We start from the raw sequence: 21,057 nt of genomic DNA on the forward strand, positions 1-21,057 counted from the left end.
GCCCAGTGGATTGTATTGCCCAAACTTTCCGTTTCTTAGTCACCAGGTGGGAGGACAGGGCTTCTCACTCCCACAGCTCTGGGGCCCCTGACAGAACAGGTGCCTGTTTTCCGTCCACAGATAAGCATCTCATGTCCTTCCTAAGACAGCTCTAGGGAATCTCAAGCACCAGAAAAATGAAGCCACTGTTTATACCCAAGTTCCACCACAGCCCATTTCTGTCCCCATGGGGAAACAAGATTTGGAACCAGAAGAGAAAACACTGGGGACAAAGTATGTGTAGGAACTAAGAAATACATGGTAGGGGAGCAGATGACTCTTAACAGGGGCTCGGGTTAATCTTCAGCTCCTTCAATTTTTGAAGAAGGGAGACTGATTTTTCCCTGCCCTGCGGGTTGACTGTCACCATAGGAGAGGGAGATGAAGAAGCAGGTGTGGCAGCCCCAATCCTGAGTTGCTGGGAGCCTAAGATGAGATCGACAGACAAAAGATAGGTCCAGTGACCTGGATCAATCCACACATTCTTCTTCACACTTTATTTCTTGCACGTCCCCAAGGTGGGGAGACAGTGGAGGTCCCCAGGGAACAAGCATGTTTCCAAATCTTGCTGCGACTCTGGAGGCAGCCATTTTGTCTCCTTCCCATTGTTCCCCTCTTCCTAGTGATTCTCCCCCATCCGAAGCGGTGAAGGTCAGAGGTTGTTGGTCAGGAGGCCTCCATGGTCTTCAGGGCTCCCTGAAGGTCACTGCTGAGGGAACCAACCCGGGGGCCATCTTTACCAGACAGTGTTAGGAGCTTCACAATTAGACCATCCAACACTGTACTGGAAGATGGACCCAGAGCCGGCCAACAAGGAACTCCGGGCCAGAACTGACCAGTTGCTACAGGGATCCTGGCCACAGGCCAGATGAGGTCTCTGGAGTGTACAGCCAATCCCAAGCTCAAGGTCGGCTTTAGGTTCTGGACCCGCCAGATGACAAATCATACCGGTGGGAGGAGGGGCTGGGGCCATTGTGTCCCTTCAGTGGCAGCCGGCCAGTGAGAGCCACCTCTGGTGCAGGCCCAGACTCCGAGGCTCTATGGGGAGGTAGGGAGGGGGTTGCAGCCAGCTAAGGGCCAGGAGCCTGAGGCGATGGATGTCGCTGACACAGGGCAGGGGCCTCCATCATTACCCGGCAGTATTAGAGACTCCGGACCAGCACCCAAACACTGCTGGGTAAGACGAGGGCCCCCACCCAGCCTGCCCATCTCAGGCCAGGTGGGCCAGGTGGGCCAGGCCCAGGCTCCCTGCGGAGAAGCTGCAGATCCCTGGCTCCCATCCCCCCACCACCCGCGCCCCTGGGGACACTTCCGGGTAAGCCCAGGCGCCTGCCACCAGCCCCACCCTGAGTGCCGATGGATCACTGAGGCCCAGGCTGAGGCCTAGGCAGGACTTTGGCAGCCCCTCACTCGTCTGCTGTCAGCCTCTGAGCCCCCATAGCCTGTCCCCCCAACACACACCAACTCACCAACCCTCATCCCCCTCTGCAGTCCCAGCTCAGCCCCAGGACCCCGCACCTGGTGGCCTTTACCTGTCACCGGACCCACCTGCCCTCCAGAGACTGAGTGCCGAGGAGAGGAAGGGGCATCAGGGACCCAGAGTCAAGGGCCTGGAGCCTGCCCTGACTTCACTCTTCCTCTTTCCTTCTCCGCCTGCCAGCAGCGCAGGCTCCTTACCTGGGCCCCGCCCGCCGCCCTGCGCACAGGTGTGTCCTCCTGCCATAGGCTGCCCCCCCCCCACCGCCTTAACCCCTTCCCTCCCAGCACCAGCCACAGAGCACCTCCTCAGAGGCCCGGCCACCCCACTGGGCCTCCCACCCTTTCCCTTGGGCCTCTTCTCCTACCTGCCTGATTTCTCCCCTGTCTCCGGAGGAGCAAAGGGAGGGACTGCCCTTGGGTCCCCCTCACCTCACAGGAGGCCGCTCTCCCAGGCCTAGCCCTCTCCTCTGAGGCCTCAGACCCTGCCCACAGCCAGAGCTAGAGGGCCAGAGATCCCTGAGGTCAGTGAGGGGTCAGCTCAGCAGGGGTTGGGCCATGCCAGTGCCCACCCTGTGCTGGGCTGCCCTGAGGGAAAGGGGAGGGACGAGGCCCCACCAGGCCTGTGAAGGGCAGGCAGGTCCCAGCGGGGTGCCCCTAGTGTGCCACCAAGAGACCCCAGCTGGCCCCGACCCTTCCGAGGCACTGCGGCTCTCCTTCGACCCTCAGACTGGCCACAGCCGCTTAGGGAGCTGCTGCCACCCGCCTCTCGGCACAGGGCTCCAGTGGAGTCCAGGTCCCAGCCCAAGGGCAGTTAGCCCAAGAGCGGTTAGAGGGGTGGGACCTGCTGTCCTTTTGTACAGCTCAGGCAGGTGTAGAAAGGGCGTTGCTAAGAGGGGCCCCAAGGCCAGGCCTGCAGGTGAGGGCCCCACCCACCCCCTGGAGGGCCACAGCTCCGGGAAGCTATTATGTTGCTCAATCCCAGAGCTGCTCTCTCCCTCCTCTTTGTTTGCGTCCTTCTTAATACCTGTCTGTAATTATTTCATGTTTGTGGATCTGTCTCCCTGACCAGTCTCCTAAGTTCCGTGAGGACAGGGACTGTGCAATGCCGTTGACGCTGCAGTTTGCTGAATAACGCAAGTCAAGCCTTTGTGCTCCGGAACCCAGCCTCGCTCCTTAGCCCTTGCAGGAGTGGGAGCCAGGCCTTCCTGAGGTAGGACTTGCTGGCTCACCTCCTCAGGAAACCGGCCTTTTAAATACAGAAGGAACCCCACCGCTGGACCCAGGGGAGGGTAGAGGGGACTAAACAGTAAAACAATCTTCAGGTCAGCCAGCCATTCAGGAGGGTAAGGACAGCAGTGCCCTGGCTGGGAGAGTAGCACTCCTGTGTCCCCACCCCCCAGGTGGGGGATGCAAGGAGGCTGGCCTTAGGTCTGTGTTTCCTGGCCCTTATTACTCTGGGGTCGGCATCAGGGGAGTGTGGCTGGGTCTCCCTCAGGGTGGCCCCAACTGCACCATCAGGATAAGGAGAGTGGGCGCTGGGGCCCAGAGGCCCAGGTTAAAATCCCAGCTTCACTGCTCTATAGTCCTGTAACCTTAAGCAATTTACTTAATTTCTCTGTGCTTCCACTGAAAAGTGAGAATAACAAAGGTACCTGGGTTGAATTAACATGTGGAGTCTCTTGAACAGTGCCCGGGCACATGGCAAGCATGTCATGAATTATTGTTGCCATTATTATCGTTGTTCACTAGCTCCATGATCTTAACAACCACCCAGTTATGATCATCCTCCATTTGAAAGAAAAGAGACAGAGGAAGCTTGCCCAGATCGCACTCCTGTGTGTGAAGCAGAGTCCAGAACCGTGAAGACTGAGCTTTCACTCCGTCACTCCTACTGCTACCCAGCCTGCTCCCCCACCCACCCGCAAGACACTCAGAGTCAGAGTTAGAAGCAACACACAGTGATCCCAGGGGCTTTATTTACAAGAGTAGAAGGGCCTTGCTGGGCTATATACAGGATGGGGAGGCATGGCCATTTAAATTACAGTAGAATGGGGGCTCCCAGGTTCACACTGCAGTGGGTCCACTGGAAGCCTCTGCAGGATCAGGGCTGAGGCTGCAGAGAGAAGGGAGTGAGGGAGTGTGAGGGTGGCTAGAACCTGGAGGGGGGACAAGAGGCAGGTCTGGGAGCAGCTGGGAAGGACAGGGTGAGGCTGCAGCCACCCCATCCATCCAGGGGAAAGCACTGGAGTCAGGGCACACGGGGACAGGCCCAGGGAGACCTCGCAGAAGGGGTCGTACCATGGCCACTCAGGACAGCGCCCAGCTCACTTCCTCTTGAGGGAACCCTTGCCCTTCTCCTTGTCCGCTGACCGCTGCTTCTTCACCTTCTCCTCCTTCTTGCCCTTACTCTGCAGGTTCTCGTACACATCCTCCTTGTGTCTGTGGGTGGGCAAGTGCAGGCAGTTGGTGCAGGTCAGCAGACAGTGCAGGGTGACCCAGCACCAGCAAGCCCCCTGGGCCACCCATCTCACCGGTCATTGTCCCTGCACTAGACACAAAGCTCCTTGAGGGCAGAGGCTACGTCCCATATATTAGTACACTGCTGGGACCCGGCAAAAGCCCACGAGTAGTGGGCACTTGGGAAATACTTATGAACAGAGGTAATGAGAACCAAGCTTGAACTTGAACCCAGCTGCAACACGTCCTCTCCAGAAAGGGAGGATCGGGTCAGGCAGGAGAGGGGTAGATATGGGGAGGTGGCAGGCAGGGACCACTCACCTGGAGGAGGTGCGGGAGGCCTTGGCATGGGCATTCTTCATGGCCGGGGGGTAGGTGATGTTCCCGTACTCTGACTCCTGGCCCTTCTGTGACTGTGGGCACAGATGCAATGGAAGGACAGTGGTTCCAGCAGGCCCAGGTGACACCCACTCCCGCTGCAGCCCACCAGGCCCTGCTCTGCACGCACCTGCATGACCTCCAGCTTCTTCTTGGTGGTTTCGATGAACTGGGCAATGGCCACGTAGATGAACTTGTACTGCGCCTCTGTCTGCACCATGCCCGAGCGCTGCGCCCGCACCATCTGGATGGTCTTCTGGATGTCAATGTCACAGTCCAGCCCTGGGCAAGGGTGGCAGTCAGACCTCAGGCCCAGGCAGGGGCAGATACCGAGGGGCTGCTCACTGCCCGCCCCCAAGGCCCCCCAGGTAACCCTCACCTTTGGTGGATATATTCTCCATGAGCATGTCGATGACAATGATAGTGCCTGTGCGGCCAATGCCCGCGCTGGGGAGAGAAGGGGGCACTGTCAGAGGCTCAGTCAACCCCTCACCGGGAAGGGCTCCAGCCCTGAGGGCCTGAGCCCCCGGCCACAGGAGGGAGCACCTAGAGTCACTGGGCCAGCAAGGGCAGGAGTCCGCCCAGCTCTGCACCGGTGCCCACGGCAGCCAGCGGAGGGATCCGCGGGAAGGGCCTAGCTCTGAAGTGCTGACCTCGGCCCTACAGCCGCCTCCAGGTTTCCCTTCCTCCCAGCCCAGAGCTACCCTCCTCCACTTCCTGACTCCTCCCTCCTGGCAGGGGGCTGCCCCCTATCCCAGAAGATCTGGGACCCCCCCAAATGCCACAGCTGTCCAGCCGGCTCCAGTTGGTTCCGCAGGCACTGTGCACCCTCCCCGTCCCTCCCTGCAAGAGTTGCATTTGGAGCTTCTTTCTGTGGGGCCTCATTTCCCTTTTTCTCCAAAGCCTGGCCGGGAAAGGGCAGCGCTGAGGCAACGGGAAGCAGGGGCTTGGAGGAGTAGCGTGGTGGGAAGTCTCTCTTCTTCTCTACCTTCTGCCACCACCCTGTGCCAGACAGACCCTACAGAGACTCCAGTCCCACCCTCGACTGGGCCAGTCAGGCCGATGCCCTGAGTCGCGCTAATTTCAAACCCAGATTGTCAAAAATAACCCCCCCATCACCCACTTCCTTCCTGTAACTTCTAAATAAAGGCCATGGGGCTTTCAAGAAGTGTGTGAATGTGTGTGTGGTGGGGGCAGGGGGCAGCAGGAGGGTAGTTCTTGGGGACGGGCCGCCCCTGGGAGAGCAGAGGGCAGGGCAGGGTCCCCAAGACAGCATGTAGGGGCAGCTCCAGATTCAGCCCACCCAGCCCTGCCCCAGGACAAACAGTTGCTGGAGGGAAGGAGGAGGAAGTCTGAGGCCCTCACAGGCCGGGTCCCATGGAGAGAGTGGGGAGGGAAGAGGGCGAGGCTGCCGGGAGCTGCCAAACCATCAACAGCTCCCATCTTTGGACGGTTTAGAGGATTCCAGACACAGTGATAGGGTCTCATTTAACCCTCACAACCACCCTATGAAATCCTGACATTACAGATGAGGAATCTGAGGGTCAGAGAAGTTAAGTAACTTTTTTCTTTTCTTTTTTTTTTTTAAGAGACGGGGTCTTGTTCTGTTGCCCAGGCTGGAGCACAGTGCCAACATCACAGCTCACAGCAGCCTCAAACTCCTGGGCGCAAGCGATCCTCCTGCCTCAGCCTCCGAAGTAGCTGGGACTACAGGCGTGAACCACCATGGCCGGCTAATTATTTTTGTCTTTTTAGAGATGAGGTCTCTCGATAATGCCCAGGCTGGTCTCAAACACCTGGCCTCAAGTGATCCACCCGCCTCGGCCTCCCAAAGTACTGAGATTACAGGGGTGAGCCACTGCACCTAGCCTAGAAGTTAGGTTAACTGCCCAAGGTCACAGAGCTGGTAAGTGGAGGCACTGGAATTTAAACAGATGGCCTCATCTGGGAGCCTGCATCTGCTGCCTCCCGTCCTGGCCAGGCCAGCTGGGGTGCTCATTTGTGGGACCCCGGCTGCTCCTCGCTGCTGCCCCACCCTCCACTCCACAGGAACAGGATCTCTTGGTCATGAACAGGAGGGTCTCCAGAGGAGCTGGCAGTGCACGCGCCCCTCCCAAAGACAGTGCTGTCCCTAAACAACTCTGGGGGCCAAGCTGCGGGGCATGGCTGGGGAAGGGGGGAAGGAGGGAGGAGCAAGAAAGAAGACTAAGCCCCCCAGGGCTACAGGTGGGGAAAGAGGAGGGCTGGGGAGCCGCACAGAGTGCAGGTGAAGGTGCTGGGGGCAGCCAGGACAGGGTCTCTGGGGAATGCCAGTCCAGCCTCTCTCCAGACTAGCTGGTGGCCTGGCCAGTGGCTGGGTCTCTGTTTCCTCGCCTGTGTTTATAAGGCTGGACTGGATTCAGGGAAGCCGCAGAGGAAGGCACTCCAGGCAGAGGGCCAACAGGAGGGCTGCTTCCACCCAAGCTCCACCCAGGGGTCTGGAGCCATGAGGGGGCCCAGAAGAGGCTGGGGTGGGGTAGGGGACGGCATTAATGGAGTTAATACATAAGCTGCTTACAGCAGCACAGGCACTGGCTGTAGTTACCTCTCAGCTGTTACTTTTATCATTACTACCAATGTCATGATTATTCTCACCTGCAATGCACGATGATGGGCCCTGCATGAGGCAGATTTTCCTGCCGCTGGTTGATCTGGTCCAGGAAGCTGAGGACACCCCCAGGATCACCAGGGACCCCGTGGTCGGGCCAGCTCAGATACTGGTAGTGCCAGATCTCCCGAACCAGGTCCCCCTGGGCCAAGGACACAAGGTCAGTGTCCCCTGCTCCCAGGCAACACCCATCCTGCCTTGTCCCACCCAACCAGACAAGAGCACAGGTCCAAGGAGGGGATCGAGGAGTGGGGCAGGGGGTGGGGACACTCACGTTGTCCAGCGGGGAGACCTGCAAGGTGCGGAGTTTGTACTCAGACGTGTCGTGCTCCCCACAGTTGGTCACAGAGTAGGGCCCATAAACACGCTGAGTGCCCACCTCCGGCCAGTATGGGACACACTTGTTCTGAAAAGGGAGAGCGGAGGTGGGGAATGAGGCACAGACGCAGGTCTGGGGTCCCTGATGCTGCCTGCACACTTGTGGGATGAATGGATGCACTGGCTGAGGGCTGGGAGACCTGGGATCTGGTCTCGATCAGCCAACAACATGTGATGAGACCAGCCACTTAACTTGCAATTCATTCCATAAACATTGCTTGGCACACACTGAACCTGCAGCCATGCAAACCAGGCTGCGGTTACAAACACAAATCAGACCCAGACCCAGTCTAGGCCTCTGCACCTCTAGGAGCTCACAGAGGGACAGGTGAGCAGGAGCATGGTTGAGGAAGAGGTTAATGCTCCCTCTAGGCTACAGAGGAAATCAGAGATGGCTTCGCAGAGGAGGTAGCATTTGAGCCGGGTCTTCAACAGTGAGGAGTCTGCCAGGCAGAGATAGTGTGGAGAGAGAAAGTCATTTCCTAGCAGAAAATGACTTATGCAAAGAGAGTCACGGGAACCTGAAAGGGCCTGGCCCACTGCAGGCAGTGAGTGCCACAGGGAAGCACGGGGGTTGGAGGGAAGACACCAGGCCTTGAATGCCAGGTCTTAGGTGTGATTTTGTCCCAAAGGCAACTGGAAGCCACTGCAGGGTTTCCCGAGAGGGAGCAATGTGACACAGTTTGCGCTTCAGACAGGATTGCTGTGATGACAGTGCAGAGGGTGCCATGGAGGGGGAGCCTCCTAGGGGAGGGGCAGACTCCAGAGACATTTATGAGCAGGGAGGACAGGAGGGGGCCGGGGTAGGGGCAGGTGGGGAAGGGGCAGGGGAAACATTTGCTTTGGGACAGACACATTAAGGAAGAAACAGTTTAAAACCTGGGTCCTGAGCTCAGGAGAGCCCAGGTGGGAAACAGAGATCTGGGAGTCACAGCGTGTAGAGACTGTCTGTAGGCCTCAGTTTCCCATTTTCCCAGCAAAGGCCAGGTCCTTGCCCTCTGAGACTCCTTTCTGCCCTGGCATCTGCAGTTTCTTGGGCTTAACAGTGGTTAACAGCAAGTACTGGGGAGGGGTGGGGGATCAGGATGTGGCGGTGCAGGGCTGTGTCCTACCCGGCCTTTCTCCACCTCTCGGGTGGTCATGACAATGACACGGGTGTTCTCCTGCCACACCATCTGCCAGAAGTCGTTGACTGTGGCCTCCAGACAGCCCTGGCTGGCAATGTAGGTCTTAGCGTTCTCATCGGGGCCTAGCAGCTGGTTCTGGAGGCAAACACAAAAAAATGCACCCAGGACGGTGAGACCCTTGGCCTAGGATGGGCCCTGCACTACTGCCACCCACCCAAGACACCCTCTTTGGCTTTGCCCAGGGATCTCTGGATCTAGGGTCCCCCGTGAGACAGGGAATTCCCAGGGCCCAGCATCTCCTCCCACGGGACCCACAGCACCAACCTTCACATAGTTGGCATTGATGTAGTCGGACCCAGGGATGTTACTGTCACGTCCCTGCAGGATCACTCGGCTGTGGTCAACTGGAAGTGGGCAGAGAGGACACAAGATGGCCTGGGTCAGCCAGGCCCTCCCCACCTCTGGGGTGGACCCTTCCTGAGCGGCCATTCTGGTGTCAAAAGCCACGAGGCTCACAGAGGACTGCGGGCAGCAGGCGAGGGGGATCTGTATGGAGTGGGGCGCAGGGGTTTCACAAGGAGGCCAGAGGGGCAGGGGCAACCTGCCCATCAGTGGTGCGGAGGCTCCACCAGGAGGGTAGAGGCTTTTGGAGGAGAGTGGAGAGGCAGGCTGGGGCGGGGGCAGTCTCCTGGGTGATGGAAGCTGCCTGGGGTGGGGAGGATGGGGAGTTGCCTGGGTGCTCACAGGGGAGAATGTTCTTGTAACGGTTCTTGCCCTTGTTCTCTGGCCGCTGCCCCTCCAGCCGCTGGTGCAAGTTCTTCACCTCCTGCTTCTGCAGACTCTGGGATGCGAGAGGGGAAATGAGCGCCGGCCCCTGGAGAGGGCGTCCGTGGGGGGAGCTAGCGTGGGGCACGTGGGCAAAGAGGGGAAGGGAGGGCCTGGGGCACCACGCGGCTGCCACTGCCTCAGCTGTCCCAGCCTAGCAGTTCCCACTGCGTACCTCAAACTCCTCCCAGAAGCCAGCCTTGGCTGTGTCCTCGGACTCCTTCTTCTTGTTCAGTTCCAAGACCCGGTTCTCAATGTCAGCCGCATTCACCCGCGTGGCGTAGTATGGCTGGGGTGGGGGAGGGCCAGAAGTCAGTGATTTAGAGGTCTAGAAGCTCACATCTGGGGTTGGCTTGGGGGAGGAGGGAGGCAGCCGGGCCCACCCCCTCACCTGCCGCAGGTAGACAAAGGCACCTGAGGCCTCCTCAATCCCCGTCTTCTTGAAATGCTCCACCAGGTCCGTGAGGCTGTCAAAGGTCTCCGAACCGCCCACTGTGTAGCGTCCACCCTGAGGGATGCCAAGTAAGGCCAGCCCACGGGGCCTGAGCCTCCCTCCCCGCACCCCCAGCCTTGAACCCAAGTCCAGGCTGACCCTCTCCGCCGCCCACGCTGTGGGCACAGGCAAGAGTCCCAGATAAATGCTTCCCACACCACACGGCTGCCTTACCTCACACATGACCTTGATGTGGGTGACCCTGAGCGGGGAGCCTGGGCCAGCCTTGGGCTGGTCACTGAGCACGGACAGCACAAAATCTCCTGGCTGGCTGAGACTTTCACGCACAAGAAACGTCCAGGGCTCACCCTTGGCCTGCAGCAGTGTCTCTGCCTGCCCTCCAGACATGTGGCCATGGTACCACCTAGAGAAGGCAGCATCAGGACAGTAAGACCCTGGCCACGGGGGAAGGCTCTGGGCAGAGATACTCACAGAGGAGGAGGGAAATCGAGTAGTTACTATGTGTCAGGCACGGCGCTAGATGCTTTCAGATCCACCACCACGTTGGGTTCCATTACTGTCTCACAAAAATGCTTGAGAGGCAGGTTTTATTCCCATTTTACAGATGAGGAAACTGAGGCTGAGCAGTTGCACAATGGCCCAGGGCTCTTGACTGGTATGAGGCAAGCCTCAGGAGTTCTAACCAGGCTTTAAACCCAGAGCCCACCTCTGGAAGGCAGAAGGGCAGGCAATATCCAGAACATAGGAAAGACAGGGCTGGGCTGGGGAGAAGCCAGAGACTAAGAGATGCGGAGGCCAAACCTCAGAGAGTGATGGGAAACGGGGAGGGACGGAAGTCACAGGGAACACTGGGGAGAACTCCCCCAGGGAGGCAGGGAAGACGGACAACCCCACTGGGGAAAGAGTGGTTCGGGGGGCTCCAGGGTACCCTGGATGATGTCACTGAGGGGGAGGCCGGGGTTCAAAGGGGCTCAAAGGGGCTGTCGGGGCAGAAAGCAGAACTAAGACCTTTCCCCGAAGCACAGCCCCTTCCCAGGAGGAAACTGTAGCCCCACAATGCCCAGCCCCACAGGAAACCACGTGATGGAAAAAACACAAAACTCCTTCTGGGGAGAGAGTGAGAAGTGAGGTTGTGAGGTTTCCTCAGCCCAGGGACCAGGGGAAGGGGGGCATTTTCCAACCGCAGGGATGGGGGAAGGAGGGAGGGGGCCAGTCTGCCCTGACCATCTCACCCCTGCCCTGCAGAGACTCCAGCTGAGAGACCTCTAGAGCCCCCTCCCCACCATGAGCCCCTGGGCTGCTCCGCCTCACGCTAGGGCCCTCAGGCAGGGGAGGGGGCTGAGCCCCTTCCCTCAGGCCCCAGGATGAGGAAGTCTCCATGCAAATGTCAAGCTGGCCACAAGAAGAAAGCCAGCAAGCCATCGAGGGGACAAATGCAAATTCCCACAGAAGAGGAGGGGCCCGGCCAAAGGCAGGAACACAACAGGCATTTGGAGACAGAGCTGCCCACACACCTCAGGGTCAGGGGTGAGACGGGTTTCTCAGTGTGGGTCACTCAAAAGGGCCTCCAAGATGGCTGTCCTGGTCTTTATCCCCTTCCCAGCGCTGCCCTCCTTCCCTGCTGGCTTCTCCCAGACTCTTAGTCCAGGGAGCCACTCAGGGCCTCCTCCCCTCTTCCAACCCATACTCCTCCAGCAGGGCTGGTCCTGGCTTGGGGCAAGGTGACAGAGAGGACATGAGGCCTTAAAGGGGGTCTCGGTGTCAAAACCCTGGTGGGCGTTTCGGGTGGGGAAGGGACAGGCCAGAGGGAGCAGACATCTAGACAGTGCTGAAGGGCGACCATGAGCAGAGCCAGCCATCCCGAAGAGGAAGGCCGCAACGGAAGCAGATGGATGGCTTCATTGACTGGAAAGGGGTCTCCACGGTGGGCCACAGGGCTTCTACCTCAGCTTTATCCAGTTCTGAGTTCTAATCAGTGACTTGAACAAAACCATGGGTGCCAGTTTGGAGGCCTGAATCTCAGAAAGATGAAAGCAGACGGAACCAAGTTTCAGAACCATTTCGACAATCAATCCACAGATACAGCATGGGGCCAGTTGGCTTGGCCCCAGGAGTCCACATGAAAAAACCCTTAGGATTATTCCACTGCCCTTGACTTTAATAGGGCCTGTCATTGAGCCGTAGCTGCTGAAGTGAGCCACCGTGCAGGGAGGAACATTCCGATCCCCCCATGCAGGCTTTGGGGAGACCACATGGGGAGCAGCCGGCCCAGTTCTGGGACCACATCTTGGCAGCAAAGGGAGAGGAGGGAACTGCCTTGTAGTACCCAGTGCCCAGGACAGTCCTAGGCCGGTTGCACATGTGACCACACTGCACCCCATTTTCAATTATCTTTTTTCTTTTCTTTTTTTTGGCACATGGACTGTGTGCACCCATTTTCATTTATCTGTGCTCGGGCCAAGGAACCAGCCAAGCTCTATCCAGCCCCAGAGGACCGACCCATCCTCACTGGGCTGCGGAGATAAAGCATCAGGTGTCCTGGTAAGCGTTAGTCCCTGTGATCCCTTCAACATCAGTGCCTCCTGGGTCAACCCGCGTGGGAGGGGCAGGGGGGAACTGTAGGAAGCCAGGTTCGGTTCCATAGAAGGAAGCGCTTTCTAACAACAGAGCTGACCTATGAAATGCCAGCTGGAGTAGTGGCCTCCCTGTCACCAGTAGGACCAGGATTGCCAGCAGACAGGGACCCTAGAGTAAGGCACAGATTCCTCGGGGGCCGGGCAGAGAGGGTGGTGGGTTATCCTCTGAGACCCCAGGCCGCAGTGTGTCATGGAGGAGAGACACAGAGGCCTGTCAGGGAGCAGGGATGGGGAAGGGACTGGGCATGGGCAGTGCCGTGGTGCCAGTGCCATGGGAGCCAGCCCGCCTCCGTGGGAGTGGGCTGGGCTGCGAAGCCCCTCACCTCTCATTGGTGGGGTCGGAGCAGTTCAGCGGGTACTTGAGGTGGATGATGGTGCCATCGCGGTCCTGCAGGACACCCTGCTGCTGTGTGTAGTATTCCACCAGCTCCGTCAGCGTCGCAAACTTCTCCCCTCCATACAGGTCATAGAAATCCCCAGAGTTCTGGATCCGAATATGGGTCACCTGATCCCCCACCCTGCAGGATACCAGGTGGTGAGGCCAGGCCTTGCTGCAGTAGAGGCAGGTCGGGTGGGAACAGACTGAGGGTCCCGAGTGTGGGGTACACGCAGGATGGGGCAGACACGGCAGGGAGGGGCGGGGGGGGGAGGACAAGCTGGGGCTGGGGGCAAGGACACAGACAAGGCCAGGGACTGGGGAGTCAGCCCTTCCATGGGAGAACCGGGAATGAGCCGTCCAGGGTCTGCACCCACACGACAGAGCTGCCAGAACACTGGAGGGACCTACCTGACAGAGAGGGAGAAGTCGCCCTGGTTCTTGCGACTGGGCCGAGCCAGGAAGCTCCCATGGACGCCCCGGCCCTTGAGCAGAGTTTCTGCATCCAGCCCACTGAGGTCTCGGTGAAACCACCTGGGAGGCCCGGGCATGGCAGTGAGGGAGGTCCCGTGGGCCCAGGCACCCTTGCCTCCTGCTACCGGGATCCCAGGCCCTTACCTCACCATCTTGGGGCTCCCGGAGAGGAAGGGAGTGCAGAGAATGAGGTGGTACAGCCGAGTCTGGGCAGGGAGGACGCTGGGGCTAAGCCTCAGACCCAGCTCTCGGTGCCAGGCCGCCTTGCCACCCCCGGCGGTCCTGGTTCTGGGGCTGCCACTCCACTGGCCTGGGGCAGCCGGCAGGGCGGGGACAGGAAGGGGCGCGGCCGACCCCTTGGGGGAACTCACTTGTACTTCTCGTTTTAGAGCAGAGCAAGGGAAGAGAAGCAGAGCTATGTGGCAGGGTGGCAGTGGGGGTGGGGATGGGGCCCGCTTCCCACACGTCTACGATCAAAGGTTCAGGAGCATGGCCTGCACGTATGTGACAACACATGAAATAAAGACACATGTGTGCCTTGCCCTCCCCATGACGCCAGGATCATGCGTCATGCACGTGAACACACATGGTCCCAGGCCATCTCTTCCACCTCCACCAGCTGCTTCTGCACAGCCTTCCCTGGCTAATACAATGCTAATAGCAATGACGACAGGTAACAGCTACCATTCAGTGGAGTCTTACCGTGTGCCAGGCACTGCGCTATAACATCCTTTACAAGCCTTATCTGACTTATTCCTTACCATAGCCCTATTATTATTCTCTTTAGCCCCATTTTACAGACAAGGAACTTGAGGCCCAGGGAATTGCCGAGGTCATGCAGTTAGTAAGCGGCAATGCCAGGATTCAAACCCAGACCATCTGGATCCAAAGCCAATGATTTTAACTATTATATGTCAACCCTCAAGGCTTAAAGAACAGCGCTTGGGAGACTCCTTGTCCAAAGGGGCTGCTGTGGGAGGGGGAGACTCCCTAAGAGTCAAGACCTTGCAGAGGATTACAAGAGGGAAGGGTGCCCTCCCCTTACCAACATACGCATCTGAAGAGATGCCACTGTGGCAGAGGGATGAACAAAATGACCCCTGTATAGCCCTGTCAAATTTGGGCCCTTTCTACTTCTTGTCTCTAGGCCTCTGCCCTGCCCCAGGGCTCTGACCAGGGGGCCTGTCTCTTGGGGGATGGAGGACGGGGGGCCAAGTCCTTGCCCCTTTAGAGGGCCTAAACACAAAAAGCGTATGATGCTCCCTGTCTGTAATTCCAAATGCAAACACCAGCACCACCAAACCAAAACAAGGAAAGAAGCCAACAGAGGACACAGGGAAACTCATACTGGTGGCTTCCCCTAGGGAGGAAAATTGAGTGGCTGGAGGACGGGGGTAAGAGGGACACTTGCTTCTCCTATATACCTTTTGAATGCTGTATCACAGGCATTAATTACCTTTATAAAAATAAAGATATTGACCAGGAGATGGAAATTTCTGGGAAACTTCTTGGGTACTGGGAATGCTTTGTGTCTTGATCTGGGTGCTATTTACATGTGTGTGTATAAATGTGACGTCAATCAGGCTAGATGCTTAATATTTACACACATGCATATTATACCTCAATAAAAAATATAAAAAAATAAATAACAAAGTTCTAAAGCCCAACAAAAGTCTAATTTTCCCATACCAACTACTTTATCATTTTAAGAAACATCAAACATCAACTTCCACCCCCAAAAAGGATTTTCTTGTCTTTTTAGGGGGGATTGTTTCCCCTCTTCTTGGTGCCCTGGGGAATTTGCTTAGTCTGTTTACTGCGTGGTCCAACTTTGACTACCCCTTTAGTTTGGACACTGCCCTAAAAGACCTGGAACGCCCATGAACTCCCTCCCATACCAAGGGGCAGGAAGTGCATATGCAAAGTTGGCTCCGCCACAGAAAGATCCACTAGGCTCGTGTTCAGAGCCTCGCACCACACCAGGCACCAAGTGCCCAGTAAGCAAACTCATCAGTACACATGCACACACACGGTCAAAAACACAGCCTGCTTGTCATATACAGATGAGTGTGCACAGACAAGTATACCACTTATGCACACACAGTCCCACGACAGGCACCCCATCACCCATGTCTACCTACACACATACGTGGTGTGGTGCAAATCTCCACCCGTGGACACACAATCCTAACCACAAGCAAAATTTCAGGCCCATGCTTGCCACCAAAGGCCTGCTGCACCCTGGCCCCAAGATACCCTCCTTCTAGGGCTTAAACCCATTCTGTGGGAAGAAACTAGGCACCCAGAAACTCAAGAACCATGGGAGAGGCAGGAATTCCTCTGAAGGGTGTCAAGCCAAGAGATAGAATTCAGACAAGATGTATATAGTCTCTTCTATCTTTTGGCAGGAAAATAAAAAAACACCCCTCTTACTTTGGCACAGCGCTCTGGAGTTCACACAGCACCTGCATGTACACAAGCTCATTTGAGCTCAGACAGGCCTGTGATGTAGGAATTATTTTTCCCATTTTTTTCTTTTTGAGATAGGGTCTTACCCTGTCACCCCAGCTAGAGTACGGTGGCATCATAATAGCTCACTGCAACCCCAAACTCCTGGGCTCAAGCAGCGATTCTCCTGCCTCAGCATCCCCTCAGCATGCTACCATGATCTGCTAATTTTTCTATATTTTGTAGAGTCGGGGTCTTGCTCTTGCTCAAGCTAGTCTCAAACTCCTGAGCTCAAGTGATCCTCCCACCTCGGCCTCCCAGAGTGCTAGGATTACAGGTGTGAGCCACCTCAACTAACCTATTTTTCCCATTTTTTAAAGGGAGGAAACAGGCTCAAGCAGGCTAAGAGTTATAAAAGTAAGTGCCTGATAATTCAGAAGAGAAGAATATTCCCTTGGGAAGCAGGGAGAATAAAGGGGGAGATCAAGATCAACGGTGCCGCTGGAAGATAGGCAGTCTGGGAGAGCAAAGATGGTGAAATAATCTCTAGAAAGTTATTAAACTTCTCTGAGCCTCAGTATCCCCACCTGACAAATAGGCTTAACAATATTTCCAAATACTGATGTGAAAAGCTGATAAGTGGTAGGGTTTCAGTGCCACTAGCTTTTACATTACATTATAAATCCTCATGCCAACTCTATTTAGTAGATGTTATTCACCCAATTTAGAAACACAAACTAAAACTCAGAGATGTTAAGCAACTTGCCCAAGATCACAAGCTAGTGAGTGGGAAGGAGGACAAACCAAGGCTGTCTGACACCAGAGCCTGATGCCCTTTCCACCACACCCACTGCTCTGCTGCAGAAGGCCTTGGCGGGGCAGATGGGGGCCCAGCCCAGGCCAGGATGGAAGACGGAGGGAGCCCGTGCTCCCCCAGAGCAGCATGTGCCGAGGCACAGCGGTGGTGTGCGCAATCCACGTGAGCAGCGCCTGGGTGTGAGCAGAGCCATGTGGCTGAAGCGAAGTTGTTCTGAGAGGCTGGGACCCAGCTGCAGAAGATCATGCAAGGCCCGGCTGAGCGACCAAGGAAAAGTCTGCGCTGGGGGAGGCCTTGCCAAGCCACCTGGTAGGAAAATGACCATGGCGGGAGTGTGGAAGGGATCTGGGACCAGAAGACCACGCAGAGCCCTGTTAGTGGGGCTGACTGTGATGAGGTGTGTACGGGGGCAGGGGCAGATGTGACAGAGTGAGAAGCAAGAATCAGGTGTGGGGTGGGGTAGGGGGACTCGCTCACAAACTCACCAACACTCTGACAATCTTTCACTTACGGCATCCCAACTCCGAGGTCTGACCTGCTCCGGCCCTGCCTCTGCTCCACTGGTGTCCTCTGCTGCAGGCGCCCCTCCTTTTTGTGTTTGTTCCTACCTAGGGCTTTGTGCTCACCATTTCCTCTGCCCAGGGGTGCTGACTCTTGATCACATCACAGGGCTGGCCCCTCCTCCTCATCCAGGTCTCAGCTCAAATGTCACCTCCTCAGGAAGCCCTCCCCGACCCCTCCAGCTAGTAATGGCACCGGCATCCCCGGGCCCTTGCTAGCACGTGAAGTGGTTCCATTTTCTACATAACACTTTTGAGTATCTAAAATGATCCTAGGTATCAGGGTTATGTGTTAAGTCTGTCGCCTCCCACTGGAATGTAAGTTCGGTGGGAGCAGGGACCACGTCTGTCTTGTTCATTCCAGTATCACCAGCATCTTTAACAGTACCTGGCATGTAACAGATGCTCAACACTATGAAGGGAAACTAAAAGAAAATGGAACCAAGGCAGGTGCTGGCAAGTGCGGGGAACTTGGCTGGGAATGGGAGCGCTTTCTCACGTTTGCCTTGCAGACTGTTATGTTTGAGGTGATACAAGCTACCCACAGGTACAGGCCCTAAGAAGAAGGCAAAAGTAGGGGACCAGAGGCTGGAGGTAGAAATGCAATGGTGATAACAGATACACACTTGTCAGGGGAAAAGTGTTGCGGAAAGAAGGGGCAAAGGGGCATGAATGAGCCTAGGGGTCTTCACATCTTGGGGGGAGAAAGTACATAGGGACAGGAAGCAGACCCAGGGCAGGGGACAGTCGCAGCAGATTGCAGTCATGGCCATGCCCCTCCCTCCCAAACTAACAGGAGGCTGTGGGACCCAGGTGGTGCAGTGACTTACCCACGGGACAGCATCTCCCTGGAGGGATGGGGGTAGTCACAGGCAGAAGACCACAGTGGGCGGGGTTGAGCCAGTGGCACAGCTGTGCACAGTGGCCCAGGCCAGGTGGGGAAAAAAACGCTCAGAATTCAGCCACTTCCTCCTTAATCCAGCCGGCCAGGCCAATGGCACTGCAGGGACAAGCCCCTGGACTAATGGTCTTCAGGGAAGGACAGGTGGGGCGGGGCTGGCCTGAGACCGCCCACAGCAGCCAGCTTCCCCCTGCAGCCCCAATCAGTAGTCCAGCAGGCCTGCCTGCCAGTCCAGAGCCGCCGTCCCTGGGAGGGGAGGAGCCACCTGGAGCTCCACCTGGAGCCCAAGCTGACAGAGCAGCAGGAGGGCAGGTAGGGGCAAAGACCAGGAAGTAACCCTGGCCAAGGGAACACCAACCAATGGGGGACCTCTCAGTCAGCGGAAACCAAGGGGCCTAAGGAAAAGCCCCAGGAGCCGAATCCCTCAGAGAAGGAGGTCCACCTGTGCAGGCCCACCCAGCCAGGGTGTTGAGGGGCCAGTCCAGCTTCTCAGCCTGCCCTGAGGGCAGGGCAGGAGCCTTAGGCCCTCACCGGAGCAGGTCTGGGCTCAGCGGGGAGTTTAGGGAAGAATCTGGCCAGGGGCAGAGGGAATCGGGGAACGAGAAGCAGGGGTTGTCAGGACCGCAAAAGACGACACCAAGGCTAAGCCACAGGCACATTTATTATCTTCTGGAACATCAAGGTCTTCCCTTCCCTGGCAATAGCACAGGGGAAGGCCAACTCTCAGGAGGCAGCCACGCTGCCACCAGAAGCAGGCCCATGGGGTGGCAGTGTCATGGGCGGTAGGAACAGTGCCTTCAGCTTCCCTGACAGGCTGGCAATCTCAGGATCCTGGGCTTCATAGGACTTGACCAAGCGGGCAAATTTAAGGACACCTGCAACAGAGAATGGAGAGTTGACCCCTGTGCCAAAAGACAGAGGAGGCGTGGTGGTTTGAGCATGAGCAGCTCCCCCTCTGGCCAGGACACATGCAGGCCTCTGTCCTGTGTGGTCTGGATCACTTCCTGGTCTACACTGGGCACAACTGGTTGGGATGCAGTGAATGAAAAAGTCCCAAAGCAGTGTGCTTCTCACCCTCAAGTGAACCATTTTAGTTTAGTCACAGGAACCCCAAATATGAACCTAGGTCTATAACCAGGACACAGGAGAGCTATGGGGCAGCAGAGCTAAATCGATAAACACCCTTGGAGAACACCATGATCACACCAAGGAAATTTAACTGCCAGCCCTCAGAGATGAGCTGAAACACGCTGGAGGGGCTGCAGGAGTATGCTGTCATGCAGTTATCTCACTGAAAGCTAGCAGAACAGTGTTCGGGTCCAGCTCTGCCATAACCCTGGCCACTTACTTTACTACTAGAGTCTGTTCTCTCATCACAAAATGGAGTAATAGTGTGGTTAATATTAATACTACAGGTTGAGCCGCCCTGATCGGAAAATCTGAAATGCTCCAAAATCTGAATTTGAGCACTACATGACACCACACATGGAAGATTCCACATCTGACCTCATGGGACAGACCACAGTTTCATACACAAAATTATTAAGACTGTTGTATAAAATTACCTTCAGGCTATGTGTGTAAAGTGTATATAAAATATAAATGAATTTCATGTTTAGACTTAGGCCCCATCCCGAAGATATCTCATTACGTATATGTAAATATTGCAAAATCCGAAAAAGTCCAAAATCTGAAACATTTCCGGCCTCAAGCATTTCGGACAAGGGATATGGAACCTGTACAGAAACTACAAAATGCACTCAGGACTTTGCAGGCACAAGGGTAGACCCTGGGCTCTGAGTGCCAAAACTGTTAGATTGTGGCTGCCGCCATGTGGTGAGAAAGGAGACGACCGCTTAGGGGGACCCACCGATCCAGTGCTCTCTCCCTGACCCACCCCACCGCCATCCCGCGAGACCCACCTTCCCCGTCGCAGCTGAAGCCATAGGCTTTGATAACCTCCTGCTGGATCTGCGTTGCCACAGGCAGCACGAACTGCAGCATCTTGCCCATGTCGTTACACGCGTTGTCCCGAGCCTCGTCCATGCGCACGGCGTTCTCCGGAGCCGAGAACGCCTGGATCACCTCCGCCAGGACTACTGCGCGCCAGAAGCATCCCAGGGAGGCGTCCCGGGGTAGGCGTTGGAACACGGGCGGTGGGGTCGAGCAGAGCGCAGGGAAGAGGGCGGGGAATTAGTGGACTGGGGCCCTAAGTAACCCGATAAACACCCCCCGAGTTCCTCGCTCTAGGAGGAAAAGGACCCCACGCAGAAAAGGGACGGTACCTCGCGTCCCCCACCCCGTTTCCCAGAGGATGTAGCCACGTCTGTCGCTTGGTATCTTCCACCCGCATCCTCCCCAGCAGGATGATTCTCACCCTTCGCCTGTTCAGCGCTCAGGGCCGCGGACTGGGCCGTGGCGGACGTCATATGGCGACAGAAGCTGCACGTGCAGCAGAGCGAACGAAAAAAAAAGGCTCAGAGACAACAGAGCCACCACCTATGTAGCCCGTCCCAACGCCAATGGGGACGGAGGGGAAGCAGTATCAGTCGTAGCCGGAAGCCTCGAAACGTAGTTCACAAGTCAGCACGATGCTGCATCCACACAACTCATACAAAAATAAACCAACGCTAAAAAAAACAAAGCAGTTGCAACCGAAAACAAATAACTCTATTGTTAGAAACAACTCGCGTGGTAGGGGGTTTTCCGGTAAAGACCAGAAAACCTGCTAGACAAATTCTAAAAGAGCTGTAACACTGCGAAATCTAGCCCTAGATAGAACCTGGGATATGCATGAACTCCACTGTTGGTGAGGGTGAGCTCAGAGTGGCGTTTTTCTTGTTCCTACCAGTGTATAAGTAACAAGGCACACCGTAACTTTCACTAGGAAAAATAGTATCCTAAAGAACTTACTTAAAATCATTCGTTTCTAGTTTGTGAAAGCCTGATACCGGCCTATGCAAATGAGCTCGATGCTGATTGGCCTAGAGAGCAGCCAGTCACAGCCCTTTTGTTGTTAAGAACGAAGGCCGGGATTCGCTTCAATAAATGCTCAGAGCAA

At 56.4% G+C, this 21,057-nt stretch overlaps 2 protein-coding genes, 2 long non-coding RNA genes and 1 other non-coding gene across 7 annotated transcripts; 1 reads left to right on the forward strand and 4 right to left on the reverse strand.

Moving 5' to 3' along the window:
* Window positions 1-509: 509 nt before the first annotated feature.
* On the reverse strand, window positions 510-1,711 carry LOC123640091. Its single transcript, XR_006735870.1, has 2 exons — window positions 1,572-1,711; window positions 510-748 (listed from the first exon to the last, which is right to left on the reverse strand). It is a non-coding gene; the product is annotated as an uncharacterized LOC123640091 (long non-coding RNA).
* On the forward strand, window positions 1,145-5,514 carry LOC123640092. 2 transcript variants are annotated; one of them, XR_006735872.1, is made up of 3 exons: window positions 1,145-1,216; window positions 2,588-2,728; window positions 4,401-5,514. It is a non-coding gene; the product is annotated as an uncharacterized LOC123640092 (long non-coding RNA). The 2 variants fall into 2 exon arrangements; XR_006735871.1 differs by lacking the exon at window positions 1,145-1,216 and adding an exon at window positions 1,813-2,039.
* On the reverse strand, window positions 3,461-18,198 carry PTPN6 (protein tyrosine phosphatase non-receptor type 6). Of its 2 annotated transcripts, none has more exons than XM_045554435.1 (16): window positions 17,926-18,198; window positions 13,208-13,330; window positions 12,744-12,938; window positions 9,998-10,187; window positions 9,722-9,838; window positions 9,506-9,619; window positions 9,250-9,346; window positions 8,830-8,909; window positions 8,491-8,640; window positions 7,275-7,406; window positions 6,988-7,142; window positions 4,733-4,800; window positions 4,484-4,635; window positions 4,297-4,388; window positions 3,817-3,957; window positions 3,461-3,631 (listed from the first exon to the last, which is right to left on the reverse strand). In XM_045554435.1, the coding sequence occupies exons 1-15, from the start codon at window positions 17,937-17,939 to the stop codon at window positions 3,843-3,845; spliced, it is 1,794 nt and encodes a 597-aa protein (XP_045410391.1). In that variant the 5' UTR covers window positions 17,940-18,198; the 3' UTR covers window positions 3,461-3,631; window positions 3,817-3,842. The 2 variants fall into 2 exon arrangements, with proteins under 2 accessions (XP_045410391.1, XP_045410392.1); XM_045554436.1 differs by lacking the exon at window positions 17,926-18,198 and adding an exon at window positions 13,415-13,669.
* Window positions 18,199-18,639: 441 nt separating this feature from the next.
* On the reverse strand, window positions 18,640-20,964 carry C6H12orf57 (chromosome 6 C12orf57 homolog). The gene is made up of 3 exons (XM_045554452.1): window positions 20,374-20,964; window positions 19,919-20,095; window positions 18,640-18,871 (listed from the first exon to the last, which is right to left on the reverse strand). The coding sequence occupies exons 1-3, from the start codon at window positions 20,423-20,425 to the stop codon at window positions 18,720-18,722; spliced, it is 381 nt and encodes a 126-aa protein (XP_045410408.1). The 5' UTR covers window positions 20,426-20,964; the 3' UTR covers window positions 18,640-18,719.
* LOC123640894 lies at window positions 20,694-20,755 on the reverse strand. The gene has a single exon (XR_006736128.1). It is a non-coding gene; the product is annotated as a U7 small nuclear RNA (small nuclear RNA).
* Window positions 20,965-21,057: the final 93 nt, after the last annotated feature.

The sequence above is a fragment of the Lemur catta genome, chromosome 6 (genome assembly GCF_020740605.2).
Source record: "Lemur catta isolate mLemCat1 chromosome 6, mLemCat1.pri, whole genome shotgun sequence".
Taxonomy (NCBI): Eukaryota; Metazoa; Chordata; class Mammalia; order Primates; family Lemuridae; genus Lemur; species Lemur catta.